Genomic DNA, 22,962 nt, shown 5'->3' on the forward strand with positions numbered 1-22,962 from the left:
GCAATGATGTGTTAACCTGAAATTGGGCCAGGTCCAAGAACAAGCACCTTCTCCGCTGTTGCTTGGACATCTAGAGTTGTCTCAAACTGGCTTACCATACTTTCCTAGGCTGGGTTCTTACTGACTGACTTTGCTGCGGAGATGCATTGACACCAATTTGTGTCAGCTGAGGCTCTGACCTGTCAATGCCTTCTGGTGAACTTTTGACAAAATTACTGATAGAAATCTCACTGGTTTGTCAAGAGTTCGGAAATGAGTCCACTAGGAGCAGGGGAACATGCATAAGGGAGGAGGGAAGTCTGTTGTGTTTATGCTTTAATCTTCAAAACCAGAAGGAAGAATCAGGCCACAGCCCGTTATCTGCAGGTCTTAGAGGCCATCAGTGGTTTTAAACAAACTGTCATTCTTCCTCTACCGGGCTGTGCATAGACTGTAATTCACATTCTCTTACCTATAAAACTTCTCTGGTATATTGTATCTTCGTCAGTCCAGAATTCTCAGTGTGGCTCTTGAGCTGGCAAACTACATAATGCTAACAGCCCACAGAACATCTTCTATCATCCAAGAGCTTGGTTTAGTAGCTTAATGTTTAGTTAATACTAATTGAGCTAATCCAGACTTCATCTACTACACAAAGCTCAGATTTAAGCGTTTTTTTAAATATTGGGAATAGCCACATGCTAGCAAGACTGGATTTTATCTTTTGCCATGAAAAAAGAAAAAACGGGTGAGCTGGAAATATATCCCATCTCCTCAGAGTGGAGCATGCTCAGGAAAGTCTGGGACGCCTCCATCTTTTGACTACGTGATATTTTACTAAATCCAATCCAGTTTAAAACCTCTCTCACATATGAGTGGCAGCTTCTCAGAACTGTCTCCTTTCTTCCATTCAAACTTTTCTTCCAGTTTAGGTAGCCCCATCAGAAGAACAAAACAGGAGACCTTCTATCAGTGCAAGAAATAATTTCAAAATGGGCAGAAGTTCCCCTAAAAAATTATGTTAATGTGAATCTGGTTATGGCCAAAAGTAAGGTAGTGTTCAAAACCAAAAAGGGAAGAGTTTATCAAAGCAATGGAAAACCAAGGTTTTCTCCTTATGTTTTCCTGTGAAGGAAATGTAACCTCTTCAGCTGTTGAGAATTCAGGTTTTAAGTGTATTAACCAGAACACAGTGCACAACGCTGAACAGATGGATGTGGAGGGAAAGCAATTTCTTCTGTAGTCCCCTGCTGCCGGTCGTTCTGTTCCAGTGGGAATAGGGCCTAACTATTTTCACATGTACCTCAGAATAGTCTCAAGGCTGGTTTGAATTTCTTCATCCAGCTCTGTGTTCTATTTTGATTGGAAACCTAACCAGGCACTTTACACACCCAGCTCTGTATGCAGAAGAAGCTGAGGGCAATTATATCAAGAAATCAGGTATGCCACTAACGGGCCTTTCTTTTTCCTCGGTGCAGGGAGAACCGGCTCTGCAGCAGCAAAGAACAACCACAGCAGAGACTGGTTGTTAATATAGAAAGATGCTTGATTGTTTACATTAACTGGATCCAAACAGTTGAACATCTGTGTCTTACCATAACTGAGAGTAATGTTAGAGCATCTGTAATGACAGTTATGAATTCAAGCATACGGCTCTTGCATGATGAGTTACATGAAGCTGTAGTGTTAGAAATGAAGACAGGACTGTCTCATGGAAACCTTTGATTAATTGAATTAAAGCAGTACTTATTAACTCATTTTTATGCAGCCACTTGGGGATCTGTAAGTATATATTGTTCAAAGACAGTTTGGACACAAGAAATTAGGAATGCCAGTGTGTTTGAAAGTGTTACTCACTTTTGATGATGATCAGTTGTATACCTTCCCTCTCTATCTTTGCTCATTATATAAATACTTTACACATTTTCCTAGTATTCTTTTTTTCCCCATGTGATTCAATGTTCCTGTTCTTCCTCCATCAGAATACAGTAACAGAGCAGTTGCAGAAGGGTTACGCCAAGGATCAGATCTACACATATGTTGGGGACATTCTCATCGCTGTCAATCCATTTCGGAACATAGACATTTATTCTTCACAGGTGTGAAAATCTAGGTTTGGTTCTTTTAAACTAGCACTGATTTCCATTAAAATATGAATATTTGTGTTAAGTATAAAGTAAGAACATTCTCGAGATTTACTTCAGTTAACTCTGAAAAACAGAATTAGCAATACACTTGTCCCTTCAAGTGCATGTTGACACACATACTTATCATGTGCTGAATTTCAGCACAGAAATGAGAGACTCCAAAAAGTTTAATTCCTGATATCTTTACATCTAGAGTGTAGATAATGTCTATATCATGTCTAAAGTGCAAACAGCTATATCAGACCAAGTCATCCATTTTAATCAATGGATAGAAATAGGATTTTTGAGGCTATTGTTCTTCTAGTGACTTTCAACATTAATTCTAGGATGAGATCAATCGTGCTAAACTTCATGAGATTTGTTGACTAGAACCCCACAGAGTGTAAAGGCACTAGCTGCCCTTTGCTGCCCTTAGCAGCTAGCTCAGAAGTAGTATCTGTACAGATAAGTGCATTTATTTAGGTGAATCTTAACCCTCTCTGTGGGAGGGAGCATTCCTTCTCCTCCGCTTCCCATGGAGAACTTCTGTGAATAGCTGGAGGTAGGAGATGGGGGCTTTTCCTCCCAGGAGACCCGGGAGAACCACAGCTATTAAATTGATCAGACAGTTCACAAAGCAACCCTGTAAAATTTTAACTTTTGTGAATTTTTCTCCCCATTATTCAAAAGGGAACAATTACAAAAATCTGGTCGTACAATAATTTGGCATTATTAATATCCAGATACTGCAGGTACAGAAAAGATCTTAAGTTTTGACATCAATATCATGCAGAAATACTAAGAGGATGTGAAGTACAAATAAAATTAAATTATAAGTTGGTCTTTGATTTCTGGCAACATTAAATTTTCTTCCAATAATTTGAGTTTCATAGTGTAATCAGGGCTGACATCATACAAAATTGTGCTTCATCTTTTTCAGCAGCTCTTATAGTACTAAGTGCATTCAGATTCATGGCATAGTGAGCACAGTAACAACTTACACAAAAACATCACTGCTGGTAACTTCAGCATGCTGTACCCTAACCTGAAAATAAAACTAAACTCTGATTAAAAAAAAAAAAATGTTAAGGGATGCTGATAATGTTTTCATTTTTCTTACACTTAGCATTCCAAACTGTATATTGGAGCCAAACGGACTGCCAACCCTCCCCATATTTTTGCTGTTGCTGACATAGGTTATCAGTCCATGGTGACGTATAACTCTGATCAGGTAAAGATGAGGTGTCTTAATTATATCCTTCGCTGGACTGAGAGATATGGAGTCAGCTCAGAGTCATGCTCTTCTTGTCTGCAGTGTATCGTTATTTCTGGAGAAAGTGGAGCTGGCAAGACGCAAAGTTCAAAGGGGGCGCCTCTGTAAGGCTTTGCTGCCTTGGGCCTAATTAACTGAACCTACGGACAGGGCATTGGTAGGGGGGCTGTAATGTATTTTCCAGAGAAATTCTGTAAGGTCAGATTTGAACATGATGCTGATCTTCAACCCTATCTACCTTCTGAACTAGGGTCACTTGAAAATATTTTGGAGATTCCACCAGAAAGTACCCACTGCTGTGAGGGCTGTGACTTAGGCTGTCCCTTGTTTAGTTGAGTGTCTTCGAATCACCCAAGCTGTACTAAATAAAATACTCTTCTAGCTTTTCACCTCCTTCCACAACCAGATTGCTGTCAATGGGACATGGTCATTCTGGGGAGCAGCCACCATAATTGTCTAAATAAAATGCCATTTTTCAATGTCCCAGGTGAGATGCAAGCAAACTGATCTATTGGTATGGTGCAGCACAGCAGTAAGCAGATGCTAACAAGGATCCTAAAAGCAGGCCAGCCATCTCAGAGTGCTGGACCACAGAAATATATTAGTTCTGGCGTGGTCGTTATCATTATCATTATTACCTCTTCCAGCCAGCCATTAGTTCTGCAGATTGCTATATTCTGGCAGATTTCATGGTATATACATGTCTGTCTTTCCATACAATTCACATGGGAATGGCTGCCCTGATGATGTCACACTTCACAATTCCAACTAGAAGAGGAAAGAAACACTTAAGAATGAATGCATTTGAATTATTACTCATAATTTTAAGCAATATCTTTTTCATATCCAGGCTAATAACAGGACTCTACAGGAGAAGATCCTCCAGGTGAATAACCTCGTAGAAGCATTTGGGAATGCAGGCACTATCATCAATGATAACTCGAGCAGATTTGGAAAATATTTGGAAATGAAATTCACTTGTGGTGGTACTGTAGTAGGAGCTCAGATTTCAGAGTATCTCCTTGAAAAATCCAGAGTTGTCCACCAGGCAGTGTAAGTATAAAAATTATATTTGACCTAATTTGGGGGTTACAGAGTAGGCCTACAATGCAGGAAATTATCTTGGATCAAAACATGAAGATGAATAAGGCCCTGGGATTTTTTCTTACAGATGATATATGAATAGCTTATAAATTTGTAAGCTAGCTGAAAACTACTCCTGATTTTTTTATCATTGTCTCCTGGGTTATTTAAACAAATCTCATAAAAATGCATGTGTGATATATAAAGTGTATCAGGATATGTAAAGAATTTAAAACTTTCTAATAGTTCAGTTATAAATTTCTTTGTGGAATTTTGAAGTACTGTGTTAAGTATATCACTTGAATTTAATTCCTCTACGTTTCCTCTAGCATTGCAGCTTTTGTTTGTTTGCTTGCAAAGTTAAGATTTGGTTATAAAGGGTTATGGGCCACACGCAGAACAGATCCATCTCTGTCATGTGTGGATCTCATAATATAAAATGACAGAAAAATTAAATGGCATTTCCAATTCATTTATATTATTGACATGTATTTTCTATCCTTATATATAGCACATCCAGATAAAAAGTGTTTTGGCAACTCTATTTCTGCCATAATAACGACAGGAGAACCAGAGTTTGAGACAAGGAATGTTGTCGCTGATTTAAACTTTTCCTCTTGCTGGTCTCTTACTCATCTTTTTGTGGTTCTGCATGATGTTGTTGCCTGTTGTAGATTTGTGACATGAAGAACATCTAAGTATCACTTGGAATGCTTCAATAAACAATTTAAAGTTAGAGGCAATTTTATGAAATGGTGTTTTTTGTTTTTTTCCCCAGTTGAACATAAGCACAGAAACTGCTTTTTCAGAATAAAATCAGCTTTTTTCCTTAGAATATCACTTCTTTTCATAACTTTTCATGGCTTTGTTCTGTGGCTGTCAGTTTGTCTTTATATTTAGCCACATGCTGAGACAGGAAGTTGGCAAAGCATTTACCTGGATTAGATGCTATTTAGGTTGGTGTTTAGATGTCTGAATTCATAAGAAAACGCCACCAAAATGTTTGTGTAGGAGGTTAAATTTTGAAGCTGTTTGTGTCGAGCATGTTCTCCTCTTCACTGAGGTCTCTGTGTGGCTGGTCCATACGGCCCTGCCAGGGCAGAGAGCTGGCATTTAGGTACCTGCATCGCAAGGGCAGCCTGTTCCGCTCTTCTGGGAGAACATGACTCCCAAAATCACATGGAGAGCTAGGAATGACTTTTTGCAGAAATCCAGGGACTGATTACCCAGAAAAAGAGAGACCCAAGTTCCGGACCTACTTCAAGCCAAGGTATTCTGAACCTAGGGATTCCCCTACTGTTCCAAGAGAATACACAAACCATCAGGACACAGTGAGGTTTCAGAGAGAATCACAGAATCATAGAATGTTTTGGGTTGGAAGGGACCCCTAGAGGTCATCTAGTCCAACCCCCCTGCAGGAGCAGGGACACCGCTAACTAGAGCGTGCAAAGCATGGCTATGCAACCTAATGGTTAAGACACTGAGGGGAAAGATAAGGGATCTGCGCCTACTGCTTAAATTGATCTTGTTTTCTACTACTGACTGTCCACAGTAAAATAGACAAACTTAAGTTGGCACTGGACTCTGATCTAGGCACCCCCCTGCAGAAAGGAGTGCACTGGGCTCTGATCCTGTTTCACAGAAGCATGTAATGATGCTCCTGAGACACACGCTTCAGCTCATGCAGAAACCAGGGGTTTCAACATCATTCCTTGTTGCCATTTCATAGTGGCTGACTTGGCTGTGTCTGGGTTCAGTGGTGGTTGCAAATTTCCACCTAAGCATCCAGTTCTTCCTCATATGATGCGCAGGAACCTTGGAAGCGCATAAACCTTGTGTCCTGGGTTTGGGCACCTTTTAGGCAAAGCATGCCAGGTCATAAGGCCCTTTGCTGAATGTCTACTTATGTGCTTTCTTGGTTCAGGGTTAAAGGACACAGCAAACGTACCAGATTCAGTGAATCAGGAGTGTATAGCTCTCCCATGGTCAGAAGATTTTTTAAAATAACTGGAGGTTAAACAGCTCGTGCATGGGTGAGCAACGTGCAAGATCTCACCCTGCATCTACCGACTGCATCAAAGGCAGAGCAGCATTTAGCTGCTTGTAGCACTGAGGAGCTGCCCTGGCAGCTCCAGAACAAATGCACAAGGGCATAGAAAGGGTGTTCACTTCACAGGAACTTGTGTGATAAAGCTTCTTTCGGAGTCCTCTGTCACTTTGCATGAGCCTTGCCTGTTATTAAAATAACATTTAATAATAGCATGTATGTCATCAATAAATGTAACATAGTTACGTTACTAAACCAGTTTGTTGTTTTTGTTGTTTCAGGGGAGAAAAGAATTTCCATATTTTTTATTATATTTATGCTGGTCTGGCAGAGAAGAAAAAACTGGCACATTATAAACTGCCAGAATATAGACCTCCCAGGTAATGCAGTTTATTTTTACATAAATTGGTTACTAAGAAATGCGATGCTGTTGGATTCTTAACCTCATTTACATTCTAACTCTGTATCCATCAACTCTTTCAGATATCTGCAAAACGATCATTTCAGAATAGTGCAAGATTTCATGAACAACAGCTTTTATAAGTCTCAGTTTGAATTAATTGAACAGTGCTTCAAAGTCATAGGTTTTACACTGGAGGTGAGTGCTGATAACCCTTTTATTTTTGGTGAACTTTGATGACTACCTTAATCAGGAAAAACTTATATAAAGCATTCAAATAATCTCCCTTGTTATTTTTTTCCTTTAGTAGTAGTGTGTTTATGTTTTAGGATATTACATATCAACTTACTGTTACATTACCACATTTAAATTTTTAAGGTTTCAAGGCATTGCTAAACTAATATAATGGTATTAGTCAACAAGACTTTGAAATCAGTGAACACAGCACAGCTGAGTAATTGGGCAAAAAGGATTTTGCAAATCAAATGCATAGAAAATGATGTTGTAACTATTTATTAGCCTATAATTTCAGGCCTGTGAATATGAGCCTCATCTCTGTTTTAAGATGAAGTCCATGGTGAGAGTTCTAAAAATTCATTGAGTTGATCTGAGTTTTGATGAACTCAACACATTTTTACAACTCCAGGGGTAAAGTTGAATGAAGTTTTTACATCCCTTTGGAGACATTCTCATCACTAAACATTAACTGAACCCATTCTCTCTTTATGATCTCATATCGTTGCTCTGCTGGCCATTAAACCCCTCTCCTCAGGCTGTCTTTGGTATAATTAAAATAAAAACAGGCCTCTGGATTTACAAAGTAGGATGCAAGGGAAGGAAACCCCATCCTGCACCCTAGTTCTCTCTTCTTAGGAGAGGTGGTGCATGACAGCTGTAGTTTACCGCTGACTTTATCACAAATGATAGTAGGAGTATGACCCATATAGTATCTGTGAAATATAGCACCAGTGCTGCAGAATGGATGTGTGTTTTAATTTCTTTGACAAAACTGCATGTTGTAAGGAGATTTTCACAGAAAATTACTCACTTCAGTTGAGTATTTCTGGCTTCCCTCAGTGTAAATATTTGAATAGCTAGCAGAACAGATTTACTCGCATATTCTGTTCCTCCATACTCATTTTGCATTAAGTCATAGTAGCAGTGGAGTTCACAGTCTCTTTCTCCTCTACATGCTTATTCACAACTGCACTTAGTAATATCACACCTGTACTATCACATCCTCTCACACCTGTACTTGCACCTTTCTAGAAGCAGCGTGGAAGGATATGCACAGGTCAGCACTGATAGCAGTTTTGCCACAGCACCAGAGACCTTGCTAAATCCTAATTCATACCATGAAAAGCAGCAAGTCTGTTTTTGTTCCCGGTTCTTTTGTTCACTTGGATGGATGGAAACAATAATCCTGATCATCCAAAAGCGAAGACCTTCCTTACATATTGAAGATCCAGTTAGAACTAGGTCACTGGCCACATTGTGCAGTTCTAGCATGGATCTTCACTTGATTAGCTCAGCCAGCCACCGTCAGCTGAATCTGTAAAGGATTATCTACCTGTAGAGCCCCCACAATTTCAGAAGCAGGTTGAGTGCCATGGGCAATCTAACTGCGGTTACATGTGAGCCCCATCCGTGTCAGCCTGTCTGACATTCTCCATAGGGTGAGTTAGCCTGTCTGAGGCTGTGGTTGGAAGAGTGAAGGAACAGAGAAGTCTTCCCCCACTGAGGTTCTGATACAGGATACATGTGCAGAGACAGATTATTTTCAGTGAGAAAAAGATACAATTGTCTCTACAAAAGAGACAATGAGTTCCTTTTCGAAGTTCACTTTTTAGTAATGCAGCCATAAGCTTTGACGTTCACCCCAGTGCACAGGGGAGGTTCTATATAAGCACGTTTCATGTTCTATTAGCAGAAAACCTTGGACAGAATATCTTCTCCACTCCAATTAAAACCGAGACCTAAACAAGGTTTTATTTCTTTGAAATTTGTTTTTAACTGACTGGCAGGCTTTAATAGTAACTACTGTCAGTACTCCTTGTCTTAAAATCACAGTTTTATTTCAGGCTGCACGGCAATATGAATAGGAAGGGACTGCCTGGGGTGAGCAATAACCATGCTGTATGAGACAGATCAAGCCAGATTTCAAACACGCTGGAAAAGGGCACAGAAATGTCAGCAGCTATACATACTGTACAGCATAATGGCAGAAGTTAAGCTATCCATTTCCTTGCATTTCATCTGTGTCCCTAAGCTTAAAATGATCGCTTAAAGCCTAGGTAAACTGTGTGCCAATTATCCTGAGCATAATTTTTTAGAGTTAGCTTATCTAGTTTGTCTTGCTATCACTGGAATAATTAATTTATTAAACTGCTAGATTAACTTCTGAAAGTGTTGCAAACAAGATCAAGTATTCTAGAGCAATTAAGGATTTTATCTGAGTAAATGATGCCTGTCATGGTACCGGCAAACTATTGAATATTAGGGAAAAAATACTGTGCAATTATGAAAAGTCCATCAAAACCTGCTTCTTATAAAACTACTATAAAACATATAAACCTGCTATTTCTAAAATACACGATTATTGCGTGCCTCAAAATATACAATATCTCGGAATCCTAGCTTAAAACCTAGTCTTCTTTACAGGAACACCTCAGCACTTCTGAGTCAAAAATACTCAGAGATCATCGAGTATACTGATTCACAGTTCAGATGGAAATTCACAGTTCAAATCTAAGTCAAACCTGCAATGAAAGCATTACTTATTAATTGCAAATATTATTTTATTTGTAATATATAAGTATTTAAAATAATTTACTGTATATATCACTTCACTGTCCAGACTAATATTAGCCTTTTTCAAGGCAGAATCCCTCTTCAGAACCAACTAAATAATTTGAAATTTAAATACGTTTAAGTAAAGTCCATATTAAAGTGCTTTGGTGAGTGCACATTTCCTAACTGACAATTTGCTTTGCCAAATCAGAGATGCAAGGTCTCACTCTTCTCCCAGTGAAACTTTTTGTGATTATGTCAGTGAGAGCCATTGCAAACCTGTTCTTTGGAGTACCTTTGTTTCCATAATCCAAGAAACATAGATGCAGGGGATTTTATATTTTTATTCATATAGGTATTAAATTTTTAGACACAGTTGTGTCTGTAGACACGATGAAGTGTGGATGTAAATAACCTCTGAATTCTTTCTGTGCAAGAGGATTATGTTCACTACTGTTTTGTGCTTCCCCTACTCCATGTCAATCCTGTCCTGTCGACAAGTATGGAAGAGAGATGAGGGAAGCTATAGTTTGTCTTGCCCTCTTTGGGTGTCTTACACTTGAAAGACCATGCTGAGTCCAGAACAGGGAATAACTGCTGAGAACAGTATTCCTAAATGTAGTGGGCATGTGGCAGACAACAGGAAGCAACATACACACGTGCCCATTGCACAAACCACAGTGACAAATCTATCGGCTACTAAGTATTGCATCTATTTTTATATAATTTTCAGGAACTTGGAAGTGTGTACAGTGTCCTGGCTGCCATTTTAAATGTGGGTAACATTGAATTTTCTGCAGTGGTATCTGAACATATGATTGACAAGAGCAACATTTCCAATCCAGTAGCCCTTGAGAACTGTGAGTGTTTTTTCTTGATTTAAGATTGTTTTCCTTTAGTGTTTTGATAGCAAATTTCTTCTATTGCAAGAGAGTTATCAATGAAAACCATATTCACATGGAAATTTTGCAAGAATAATTGAATGCTGAAGATAGATTAATTCCAAGCCCACCTGAATTCAAATGCAAAAAGAAAAAAATGTTCCATGTTCTGCACCTTATTTGACTAACCAGTTCACTGGCATTCAGGAAACATGACTAATACTGCAGGTGCCGGAAAAGAAAATCTTTGGAATTTTTCCAAGGTTATTTGAACATTTGATGGAGAACCTCATTAACATGTTGAATAGTTTTTCCCCAGTTTCTTTCTCAGATACTCATTACTTGTTGCCCACATGTGCCTCTTGAAATGCAGCTCATTAATTCTTTGGAAGAGATACCCTACATTATAGGCTGCCAAGAGGCAGAGGAGGGAATGGGGCAAAGATTCTCAAGAAAGTTGCTACTCTTTCTCAGTAATTACAAGTGGGGAGATAATGAAGTCTTCACGCTATCGTATTACACATTTTCCTGCCACAGATAGAAAAATATTGTGGAACTGGGAACGAAGCACACCTTTTTTGGAGCAAAAGGAGGACAGCAGTGGCTTATATGGCTGTAACTGAGAGGGATATTCATGCCTCACAACTTACATACTCCTGACACAGTCATCTAGATTGCCTAGCATTTCTCTGTAGACAGTTTGGGGAAATAGCCTCCTTGATAAAGCAGTTTAGAACCTAAAGGCCTCTGCTTTGAATTACTTACTCATTGACTGCAGTGGAAGCTAGGAAGGTTGGTGACGAAATCAGATACTGACAGTTGTTTGGCGTGAACACCCTCATTAGTCATAGTTCAAGACTTTGATTTGGCCCCTATTCATAATATGTTGCACTTGCAGCTTTGATGGCAAAAATGCATATTTTTCCTTTCAAAACCTGCCTCTGAGCTACGCCTGTGGCCTCCCTTCCTAGGTGCGTCCTTGCTGTGTATTCAGGCAGATGAACTGCAAGAGGCCCTCACCTCTCACTGTGTAGTGACTCGAGGAGAAACAATTATTCGCCCCAACACTGTAGAAAAAGCCACTGATGTCAGAGATGCCATGGCCAAAGCACTGTACGGGCGCCTCTTCAGCTGGATAGTCAATCGCATCAACACTTTACTCAAACCGGACAAACATTTAAGGTAAAAGAAGCTTTTCCAGAATAAAGAGAGATTTTCGGTGGGAATAATATCACCTACACTACAGCATTTAGTGTTCTCTTCTACTTTTTCTCTGCTACCTTTTTGTTTATGACACCACCACGTTAAAAATGTGGTTTTATCCTATTCATAGTATGCAGTGAAAATACAGTAGATATGGATAGCACAGGTGCCTGGTGTTTTCCTCTTTGACCTTTACTCATTTAACCCTTAGTAAATTACATACCAACTACTTTTTCCTTTATACTTTTTCAGGGTCAACTTCTGACAATCATCTGTTGATTACATAGGTCAAATTCTGCTCTTATTTGCACTGATGCTGTTGCTTCTGTCGCTGTTGTTATGAGCGTGGTTTCATACATGTGTAAGAGTAGTTTCCAAATACATTTACTGAGGTTAATGTCCACCCTACCCTTACAAGGTGACATTTTAAACACAGGGACAAGGAAGATATTGGGAAGGAGGATAGAACACATTTTTCAAATTAATCAAAGAAGAAATGATGTGGCTTGCGTTGTAGATCCTACAGGTCAGGGCCCAGTGAAAAGGGGCAAACTTTATAACTATCTGAAGAGGAATATCAATAATAAATAGCTTTGGTTTGCAAATCTGGATTTTCTGGTTTTGGTTTTTTTTTTTTAAACATCAGAGGAAAGCCAAGGCTCCAATCCTAAAATCTGTCCAAACCTTCAAATATTTGGTTACAGCAGAGCAGCAATAAACAGAACTTTAATCAGTAAGTGATAGGATAAAATTCATGATAGATGGGGCAGCTCTGCTAGCCCGTGTGCCTGTCTCACATGCCTGTTACAGAGCCCTTTTCAAATTGAATACTTATTATGCTGGTCAGGAGGGAGAAAGTTCAACCTGAAATGTTCATTATACAAAAAAAACCCCAGAAGTCTGCTTTGGTTTTGTGGTAGTAAAATAATTTGTATCTGCTATTTTTATGTAATTAGCTCTAAGAAGGAACTGGGCAGAAAAATTTCAGCAGTCTATTCACCAAAAATGTAATTTTCAGACAGATAAAATAGTCACCAAATTCAGGTCAAAATCAACAAATACCTTTGATCCCTCCACAATGAAACTCTTCAATATTTGAGATGGACTTCACAAAGAGCTTCAAGTGCTATTCATGAGTATCTTGAGGCTGTTTCTTCATATACAATTTCCTAAACTTTTTATAAAAGAGAAAAAAATTGTTACAGATAGCCCCTCAAAGGGGTTTTGTAGATAGAATACGGTTTATTTTTTTTAATTTAGCTAGGAAAAGACAGTAATGTCAACTTTGGTTTTATATAAAATTATATCCTCTTGATTTTTTGTTTCAGCAAAAAAATACAAATATTAGAACTTTTTTCCAGTTTCAGAAATGACTACACATCTCAGAATGCCTCGGCTAAAATTTCAAACTGAAGTTTTTACTAGTAGTACTTCTCTGGAACTTCATTGATAATTTAAATTCATACCACACTCCAGTGCTTAAAGTAGTTATTTAGATGCATAAAAGGCCTAGCTATTCTTTCTTTTGACTTTCATGTTAAAATAAGCCATTTTAATTGTTGAGAATAAATAATATGAGGAAATAACACTTAATGACAGATACTGGTGAGTAAAGCCTGTTTTATTACAAGAGAAACAAGAAGAACTGCATGTTGTTTCTGTACTGTAGTCAGCTTTTTATGATAGAATAATAATGAGCATATATTAGTTTAAAAATAAAATTATAAATCCTCTATATCCTTATCAATTGATTCAGTCATTACATGATTCGGTGTATCTGGTCTGCAAATACAGTTGTCTTTGAATTGATGTGCATTTATTGTATTTCAAACGAAAATTGATTGTTATTTTAAGAGATATCCATCTTCCTTTTGGGAAATTATGGAGCCTAGTTAGTGTAAAATAAAGATATAACAATAGAAAGTTTATTTAATCTTTGCAGTGGAAATGATGATGGTTTGAACATTGGAATTCTCGATATCTTTGGCTTTGAGAATTTCAAAAAAAATTCTTTTGAACAACTCTGTATCAACATTGCCAACGAACAAATTCAGTTCTACTTCAATCAACATGTCTTTGCCTGGGAACAGGTATGTGTTGAATATTTTGATAAAGCTTTAATATTGCTGAACATGTAAAACCTTGTCTCAAGAAACTACGTTGTTCCTTCTCCATATCAGGTTGTAAATTGCAGATTATAACAAATGTTTTCTGAGTACGTATTTTGTGATGCAGTGCTTGCTATTTTCAAGTAAAATGCCTATATAAAATGCATTAAACTTCAAATTTACAGTATCTAAGCAACATAACAGTGATAATCAGTTTGATGCAAATGCAATGTTGTTTTCTTGAGGAATAATGAGTGATGTAATGTATGATTCTACAATAAAAAAATAAATTATTGTTAACATAATTTTTAAAGTGCTGTATTCATAATAGCTTACTAATAAGTTTAATGAACACTGAAATTCCATTATTAAAAGCTGAAAATCTCACAATTATTTTACTCTTATTCAGGAACTAGGTCATCTAAGCTAAATAATGATGGATTTAACCTAAATAATTTGATATAAAACAGAGAAAAGGAATGGGTTATAAATATAAAAGTTTATGAAATTGAAGAGGACAATGAAAAACCTCAGAAAAGGTCATCTCAACTTTGTAAATAATTCCATGAGAATTAAATTAACTATCTTTAAATCATTATTCAGTATTTTTATTTGAAGAAGTAATATGTCCAAGAAAAAAACCATTAATCTATCTGAAAATAGAAATATTCCAGAATTCTGTATGAGCAGAACAGTCAACATTCAAATTTTAAGTGAAATAATACTTTCTCTGTTTTATTGAAATTATTGGGGTTTATGATACAAAGATGAAAATCCTCCTGAATACTAATTTTACGTATAAGTAGAAAAAGAGTATTTTGTCAGTGTTAATCACTGCTTGCTTTAAGGATAAGGCAGATACAAGTTTGAAATGTGTCTATGTATGCAGGTGTGTGCATGCATGTGTCCATCTAGAGGTGTGCATATCTATGTGTGAAATGGAACTTTTTTTTCATATGGATCAATGTTTTATCCTGTTTCCAAATATTTCAGAAAATGCTGTCTTGCAGTCCTAGACCTTGTAGTTGTTTTTATAGACTTACGTGGGAGATTCTCAGTCACAAGTATTTGCTTGTCTTTAATACCATCTAAAAGTCAGAGAGAAATTAGCCTGACCTACTGTAATTACTTAGGGATCTTCTTTCCAAAGTGCATAAATTCACACAAAAAGAGTGCTTGGCTACTGCTGTTTCTAACAGCTGGAAGATGGAAATAGCACAGACTGCAGCACTGGTATTTATTCCTGTCAAATCCAGACGCTGATCAGGTCCCGTGGACTTGCGTACGTCCTCTTTTCTCAAATGTTCCCTAACTTGATCCTCCCCCACCGCAGGTAAATCTTCCTCGCTCCAGACTTTCTCTCTGATCTCAGGGACCTGAGATTATCAGTCAAGACCAAAGCAAAAAAGGCATCAAGTATCGTCTCAGCCTTTTCCACGTCATCCATGCCCATTCAGCAGCAGGCCAACATTTTCCCTAGTTGCCTTTTTGCTGCTGGTGGACTCACCTTGGCTTTCCTAACCCTATCTCTGTACACCCAAATATTGTCCTAATATTCCTTCTCTTTTTTAATTAGACTTGGGTCCTGTTCAGTGTAATCTGCCTTTACTTGTTTCTAGATATCCTAATACAGAATATTTTGGCCAGACCTGTATTAATGAGGAGGTTTGTGGTGTCACCATCTAGCAGGAACAGTTTGCTCTCCTGCATGTGCCCTGCTGTAGAGACATCAGGGCGGTTATTGTGCTACTGAGCAGATGAGGGAGAAAATGAACTTCTGATTTTGACAACATACAATTTACCCATTACTCCCCATAGGAAATTAGTATGACAATTACAGACCTTATGCAAGGGGAAGGTGATCTTTATTTACAGAATCGCTAAGTATGCCAATTTTGCCCACTCCCACTCATTCTCTCATAGATTTCATTGACTCACACCCATGTAGAAAGCACCGAGATGTGTGTGTTCAAGTGATCTGGCCGGGATCATTTATGAGCGACACAGAGAATAAGGGACAACAGCTAGCAAGTCTTCATCATGTCTCTTAGGTTCTTTGTGCTGAAATAGTTTTTGGACAGATTTTTTACAAACTTTTGCAATCATCAGTTGTTACGGGGCGGTTCTTTGCCTCAGAACCTTATTTACTTCAGCCTCCATAATCTTTAGGCAAGGTCATTATCTGGTTTTGCTCGGTTGGAACATATACATCTTTATGCCTACAGCCTGTTTCCTTGGCGGGCTCATAGGAAAAGGAAAAGCGTACGTGATGTGCTGTAACCTTGCAGTCATCCTCCTGTTGTCAGATTTAGAGGATGTTCCACTCGCTAGCTGTCTGAACTGTGTTTTTATATGAGTGGAGGCCTTCTGGTCTTGATGGAAACAACACTTTCCTCAGTTTTATTGCTGTGAACAAACGTTCTTCATTCAAAGCACAGGCCATTCTTCTAAGGCTTTTTCTTCTGGTGCTTATACGTACATTTCCATTCATATTTCAATTATACCAGTCCTAATACTCCTATTACAAGTGTCCACATCCTGTGTGTAATACCAACCGAGTAAGATGTCTACTTTAATTTACATGACACCACTACACCAGTTTATATCAAACTTCATTATATTATCTTGTAGCAGTCTCCAATGATATTACTACAGCAGTGCAGAATGAGCTATGTAGATTAAGTTTGTGCAAGTGTGGGTGTAAATCCCCCCCTTTCAGAGCCAGGAAATGACAAATGTATTATTCTGCATTACAACCCAATGGCACACGATGATTTGCAGTATGATTCGTAGTCATTATAAGGCATCACTTTTCACTTATTTATAACATTCTTGTTCCAGTTTTACATCACAAGAACACTCTTCAAGAAAGCAGGTGGCGTTAGAATCTTTTTTGTTCACTGTAAAGACTCTCCTGTGTTAACATCAGTAACGTACTTGTAAATACAGGCCCTCCCTGTGGACAAATAAGAGAAAACTATTTGCAGGAAAATATAAAATACAATTACTGAATTTTCTATACATGGAAAAAAAGGAAATATTTTCAGAATCATATGACTGAATGATACAAAGTATCATTATATAAAATACATGTAAAAGCCAAACAATAGGATGACCCCTGCCCTTTGCCTGACTTTACACACATTAGATGTGTATCTTTAATACTAGAAGACAGGAGTTATGTTTAGGAGAAGGCTGATGCCAGCAGTCACCGAGACCTTTGCATTGACTTTTCATCAGCCCAAGCTGATGGAGCTACCCGCCTGCTGGGGAGCCAGCCTAGTATCTCTCCACAGCCCTGTGCAATACCAGACAGACATGTCAGATTGCTCTGTGTGATCTCAGAAATCTGACACGACACAGCATTTGCACCCTGTAGATCTACCCAAGGAAGACTGCAGAATTTAATTTCTTTCACACTTCCCTCAGAGAAGTAAAACTTCTAGGTACATTATTTCTTCATTTCTTTCCCTGTTTTGCCATGTTCAGTTCCATACCACATGCAGTTAGAAGAAATTTGACATATCTAGGCAGAAGCCAAGGCCTAAATCAGTTGATTATAGTCTAGTTCTCAGTTAACCCAAGTCAACTTAGTAAGTCGTGATTATATAACGAGGGAAGGTGAATTGGTTTTTCGGCAACTTGAGCAATGAAGCCAAATAGTAAATGAATTCCTAAGGCTGAATTGTACTTTCAGTGTTGCAGGTGACATGTTTTTAGCATTGTCAGTGGTTTCCCTTTTGTATCTGGATCTGAAAATTGTTCACAGTTTTGCTTTCCTCGTAAGTGTGACATACACAAACATGGCCTCAGAAGAGATAGGAATAGTTGGAAGGAACAGTGGGACTATCACCACCCGAGGCTCAGGGTGTCTGCTAGAGCAGGATGTCTGTGTGCCAACATGGAGAACTCAAGTCAAAATTAAGGGAATTTATTCTTTATTGTTGACTTAATGTTTGCATTTAAGAATAAAGGCTTTTAGGCCTGAATGCAGTCTCCTTTCCCTAATTTAATAGAAAGGCTGAAGTGAGGAGTATAGTTTAAGATAGTCAGAGATGTATCTATTTGTCTCCACTAACTGGGGAGGAAATGTGGGCTCTTAACTTAGTCACTTCTTTTATGGGTCTACAGTTAAGTGGAATGAATGCTGGCACAAGTTTTTTTTAGGTTAATATTAAGCAAAGCACAACTTTTCCTCTTTCAGTCCTTCAAGGGGTTTCTCTTACATGTAAGGCACAGATGTAAGTTAATTCAGTCACCTCCATGATCTGCAGGTAGCATTGTCCAGCAAGACAACCTTCCCATTTCTGTCTCATTTGTGATTCTTCCATAAAAAGTAAAAAGTGCAACGTCAAATACCTAAAACATTTTGGAAAGTGGCAAGTTTACTGTCAGTTGGAAGTATACTACTTGTTGCATTAAATATATGCAATGTTTATTTTACATTCATATGACAATTTAATCTTCTACTTTAAGCTGGAAGAGGTTCATGCTGAGTAAGTCTCCAGTGTTCCCATTTAAACCAAAGGATCATCATACCATATTCTCAGCAAAATGCCATTACTTTTATTAAACATGAAGACCATTTCCTAATGCATTTAATAATTCTTTTGTTATTAGGTGAAACCAGGTTGCACAAGCTAATATTACCTAGTTTTGATCACGGAAAAGATACCATGCAATACTGAGATAAGACAGGAGCCCAAGTATTAGTGTAACTCAGTCATTCCTTTTGACATCCTGTCCATAGGAATACTTTGCAGTGGATTATGCTTTAGAATTTCAATGAGCAGCTGCTATTTTAAGGACCTTTCTTGTCATAAAACATCACGGGGGATTACAGAATCCCGTAGCTGATTCAGATTATTAATTCAAATAAGATCTACTTCATTGCAGTTTTATGATGTGCATCGTTAAGGCTTTTATCCTTGCTGCTTGTATCCTAATAATATGGTTGAAGACCAGCATAAGAAAATGTAATATGGTATCTTGTTTCTGAGCCATCTGTCACACTGCTGCCTGCAAGACTTGGTTATCAGCCGTCCTCCAGGAGCCCATGGGAAGTGATGGATTCAACTCCCTCCATATCCTACTGGGCAGGCAGCAGCATTACCGAAACACGCTGGCCGGGCAGGGAGGGGAGCAGATGCTGCTGTTAGGGTGTAGTGGTACAGCTATCACAGACCTCCCTTCCGTTTTGAAGAGAACTCTTTACCAGCTTTCTAAACCAGCCGGTCTCACAAGCATCTGAAGTTGGAAAAAGTTCATCATTAGGTGGGCTGTTGTGAGAGCTTGTTTGAGGATGTCTGAGTGTCACAGAAACACTTCTCTGATAGATTCATCCCGAGCAATCTCTTCCCTTTTCCCCCTTGGTAAGTGTAGTCTTGATAATCCTAAGCAGTAACAGCTGGTTTCATGAATGTAACATCTGTGTCAGTACAGCCGTAGCCCCTGGTTAAGCTGCCCCGACTCCAGTATTATCTTTGGGAGATAACATGGACTCATTCCCTTCCTGGCACTAGCTCCTACAGGTACATAATTAACTTCTTGCCTATATCAGTGATACACTTATTACTCTCCTGTCTCGTCCTGCTACTCAAGTCATTGATTAAAATAAAAAGCAAAACTCCACCTGTCCACTGCTCCTGGGGAGACATGAATGAAATTAATGTTATGTGTCTGAGATGAGGAACCCTCACGGGGCTGTGGGAGAGATTCTTACTGCTTACACCCTTGTATGGGCAGATAAACTGAGCCATTAGCTATCCTTGGAGCGAAGAGTGTCCTGGGAAATTAGATCTATCTGGACACTGGAAGGGCTTAGGTGTATGTTCTGTGTTCTCTTTCAAATGGATCAGCAGATTTATTTATTTGGGCCTGTATTTCCAAGACAGTGTGATTGATTTTATTCATTTTGATGTTTCTCTCTGTCTTAGAGATTAAGAGGTATGAAGCCTAGTAACGTGTACTTTTCTGTTGTATATGGCAGTTAACTCCTTTTTGAAATGCTCAATATATTGCTTTCTTCACTCATTCAGACTCAAGTGAATGACACATAAGGAGAGGTCTTTCAGGGTTAGAGGTCTTTGAACTCATTAATATAGCTGTCATTCATGTTTATGACACTCTTCTCACAAAGAATTCAGGACAGCACAACTGTAATGTTAACACCATACATTAATACAACACGTTTATTATAAAGTCCTATCCTTGGGAAGACGGATGATTGCTAAAGTAGATCAAAACACTTAATTATGTGTTTCATAGCATAGCCTGCACGGGACTGAAGGCAGCACTGGTGTCTCTGGGAGGAGCGTGCAGTGGATAACTGCTATTGCATTCCCTAATGCAGGCGAACATAACGGAGCGGGGGCAGTCCCTAGAGCATCCTTCTCTTGGTAAATCTATGGCTGTCCTCTGCCTTGCTGAAGGGTTAAAGTTATTCTTTTATTCTTCAGCTATAACTTAAATTATTTTAAAGATAAAACCATTGTAACATACAGTGGACACAGCATTTATCAAGTTTTTCTCGGTCTGGTATGAATCCAAAGATATTTGCAGTCTTCAGGAGAAAAAAAAACAAACACAAAAAACCCCACCAGCTTTTTTTTTGTTTTTTAATCCTGCTGAAAAAAAGCTGAATACCTTTCCCTGGTTCTTTAAAAGGAGTGAAAATGTTGCAGAGGCCAACCTGAGACAATTTATTTAATTTTTGGAAAGTATTTATACCTTTTTTTCATTATTAGAAAGTGTGTGCATCATTCTTCTCCACATAAGAATTTTTCCAAGTGTTTGAGGAGGGGGATCAAACAAGTGAGGCCTCTGTAATCTGTCATCACTTTTGTAAATCTTGGCCACTGTACATCACAGAGATCTGAGCCACAAACCGGGAGTGTAAATGTAGCTCTAAATGATTAAGAGATAGTTTTTACATTGCAGACCAGGGAAGTAAAGAGACACTGAGGACTCCATCTGCAAACGCTATACTTCATCTTCTTCAACTGTTTCTTTAGTTCTTGCATATTGCTGGGAAGCATCTTACTTTACCAAATATGCCATAGGAAGCCCCCACATACCCAAATGCAAATAAAAACCTATAGCTTGACAGTGTGATGCATCCCAACTGAAATTTGTTCCTGCAAAAGCTAGATGTCTTTAGCCCCAGGGCATGCTTTTTCAGTGTAGTTTTAATTTGCTACAGTTGACAATCTGTGAATTATTTTCTGAAGTGGTTCTGTATATGTAGAAAAAACATGCCTTCTGTTGCTTGTTACAGAATGAATACCTATATGAAGGTGTTGATGCAAGAGTTATAGAATATGAGGACAACAGGCCCCTCTTAGATATGTTCCTGCAGAAACCAATGGGTTTATTGTCCCTGTTGGATGAGGAAAGTCGATTCCCACAAGCAACAGATCAGACACTTGTAGGTAAGTATATGGGTTTTTTCACAGTTTTGCAGAATGTCTCCCTGTTACATTTCTGTTTGGCGTCTCCAGTTTAGGCTATATGCCAGCAATGTTTTTAGTGAGCCCACATTCCAGTGTCACAGTACGTTTGAGGGAGGCGTGCATGCAGGGACGGATGTGTCTTTGAAGTTCATAGAGAAACATCAAGAGTACAAATGAACCTAAGCTGCTGATCCAGGTTTTGAATTCCTCTGCCTTCAGGAATGTTTAGCTGCAAGGCTTGAAAGATAAAGATCAAACTGAGTTAAAACTCTAGGTTCATATGCCAAGAACACTGTTTTCAAGCTTGCGTCATGTTCAGCTCTGAGATTTTTGATGAGCCGTATCGGAACAAGAATTTTAGTACTTTTTAAGGGCAATGACTGCAAACCTGCCTCAGTGCCTTTCAGCGAATTATGCTTCCTGTTTTCTTCTATTCAGAATTAAAATTAGAACACCTAAATATGTTGTAATTCAGATCCTGAATATTTCAGTGCTGCTAGGTAGTTGCAGTTACAGTTGATTTAGTTATTTCAGTGGGGTTTCTGTGCAGATAAATCCTTGGTTTACTCATTTTTGAATGTGCAAAGGGTCTGATGAGAGTTTTAACCAACACCTAATCACAAAACCTAGTAGCATCCAGTAAGGATGCCCATGCTAAAGCAATTATATGAGCTTGTTGTCTTTCTATCCTCATACTTTTTGGTCTACAGTACAGAGGCCCTCAATCAGTCAGTAAATGTTTCCTCACAATTCCCCAAGAAATCCTTAGGAAGGATTACTACATCGTTTCATACATGAAGATCGAAACCTTAGAAAGGCAAGTGATTTTCTGAGGTCACACAGAAAAAAATTGGTACAAAGTAAGTAACTGATCCAAGAACTCCATATTCTCTGTCCAGTGCCTTTTGTTACAAGACCATTATGGTATCTTTGTCCTTAAAAACATCAGAGTCTCTTTTGTGCCTCTGCAAAGTCTGAGGAGTCAGACAGTATCTTTAAAGTGATACAGCTTCTGAAGACAATTATTATACAGTAGCTCGAGTAAGATAAGCTATCTGTTTCCTTTCAGAAAAATTTGAAGATAATTTGAAGTCAAAATACTTTTGGAGACCCAAAAGAGTAGATCTAACCTTTGGGATTTATCATTATGCAGGAAAGGTAAGAAACCTAATGATATTAGTTGGGGATTGTGGAATGGTAGGGCTGGAAGGAAATAGAAGAGGTCAGCTGGGCTGGTTCTCAGCCTTCATCTATTCAGGCCTGACATGGAAATGTTGGCAGTGCCCTACACGTCAAAAGTAAATTGAAAAGTTATTTTCCCTCATGAAAAAAAGAGCAATAGCAGGAGTGTATTTTTCTTAAATGTCACCCGGTAAATTAACTGACTGTATTATAGAAAACCCAAAACATAACCATTACGTGATGCAAATCAATGCTCTTCCCCTTAGTTCCTCAAAGTCCTGTGCCATGCTTGTTCCCACTGCTTCGAATCAGAATCCAGTTTCATTCTTTCTACTAACTCCTATACCCCATCAGCCTTACTTCGTTCTGTATTTTGTGGCCAGCTAGATAGATAGTGCAGGCCCTGCTTTCTGCTTCATTTGATGAGCAGCATCTTGCC

The 22,962-nt window shown here is 38.5% G+C and overlaps 1 protein-coding gene across 1 annotated transcript in view; it reads left to right on the forward strand.

The window, feature by feature from the left end:
• MYO3A (myosin IIIA) overlaps positions 1-22,962 on the forward strand; it is a 112,528-nt gene that overhangs the window by 56,690 nt on the left and 32,876 nt on the right. Inside the window, exons 10-20 of the mRNA XM_035890151.1 lie at positions 1,962-2,078; positions 3,232-3,336; positions 3,421-3,466; positions 4,194-4,431; positions 6,790-6,888; positions 6,992-7,106; positions 10,432-10,558; positions 11,551-11,761; positions 13,725-13,872; positions 21,167-21,320; positions 22,411-22,499. Coding sequence (XP_035746044.1) covers positions 1,962-2,078; positions 3,232-3,336; positions 3,421-3,466; positions 4,194-4,431; positions 6,790-6,888; positions 6,992-7,106; positions 10,432-10,558; positions 11,551-11,761; positions 13,725-13,872; positions 21,167-21,320; positions 22,411-22,499 — 1,449 coding nt within the window. The remainder of the gene's footprint in view (positions 1-1,961; positions 2,079-3,231; positions 3,337-3,420; positions 3,467-4,193; positions 4,432-6,789; positions 6,889-6,991; positions 7,107-10,431; positions 10,559-11,550; positions 11,762-13,724; positions 13,873-21,166; positions 21,321-22,410; positions 22,500-22,962) is intronic.

This window comes from Egretta garzetta, unplaced genomic scaffold (assembly GCF_000687185.1).
Source record: "Egretta garzetta isolate BGI_Z169 unplaced genomic scaffold, ASM68718v1 scaffold142, whole genome shotgun sequence".
Lineage (NCBI taxonomy): Eukaryota > Metazoa > Chordata > Aves > Pelecaniformes > Ardeidae > Egretta > Egretta garzetta.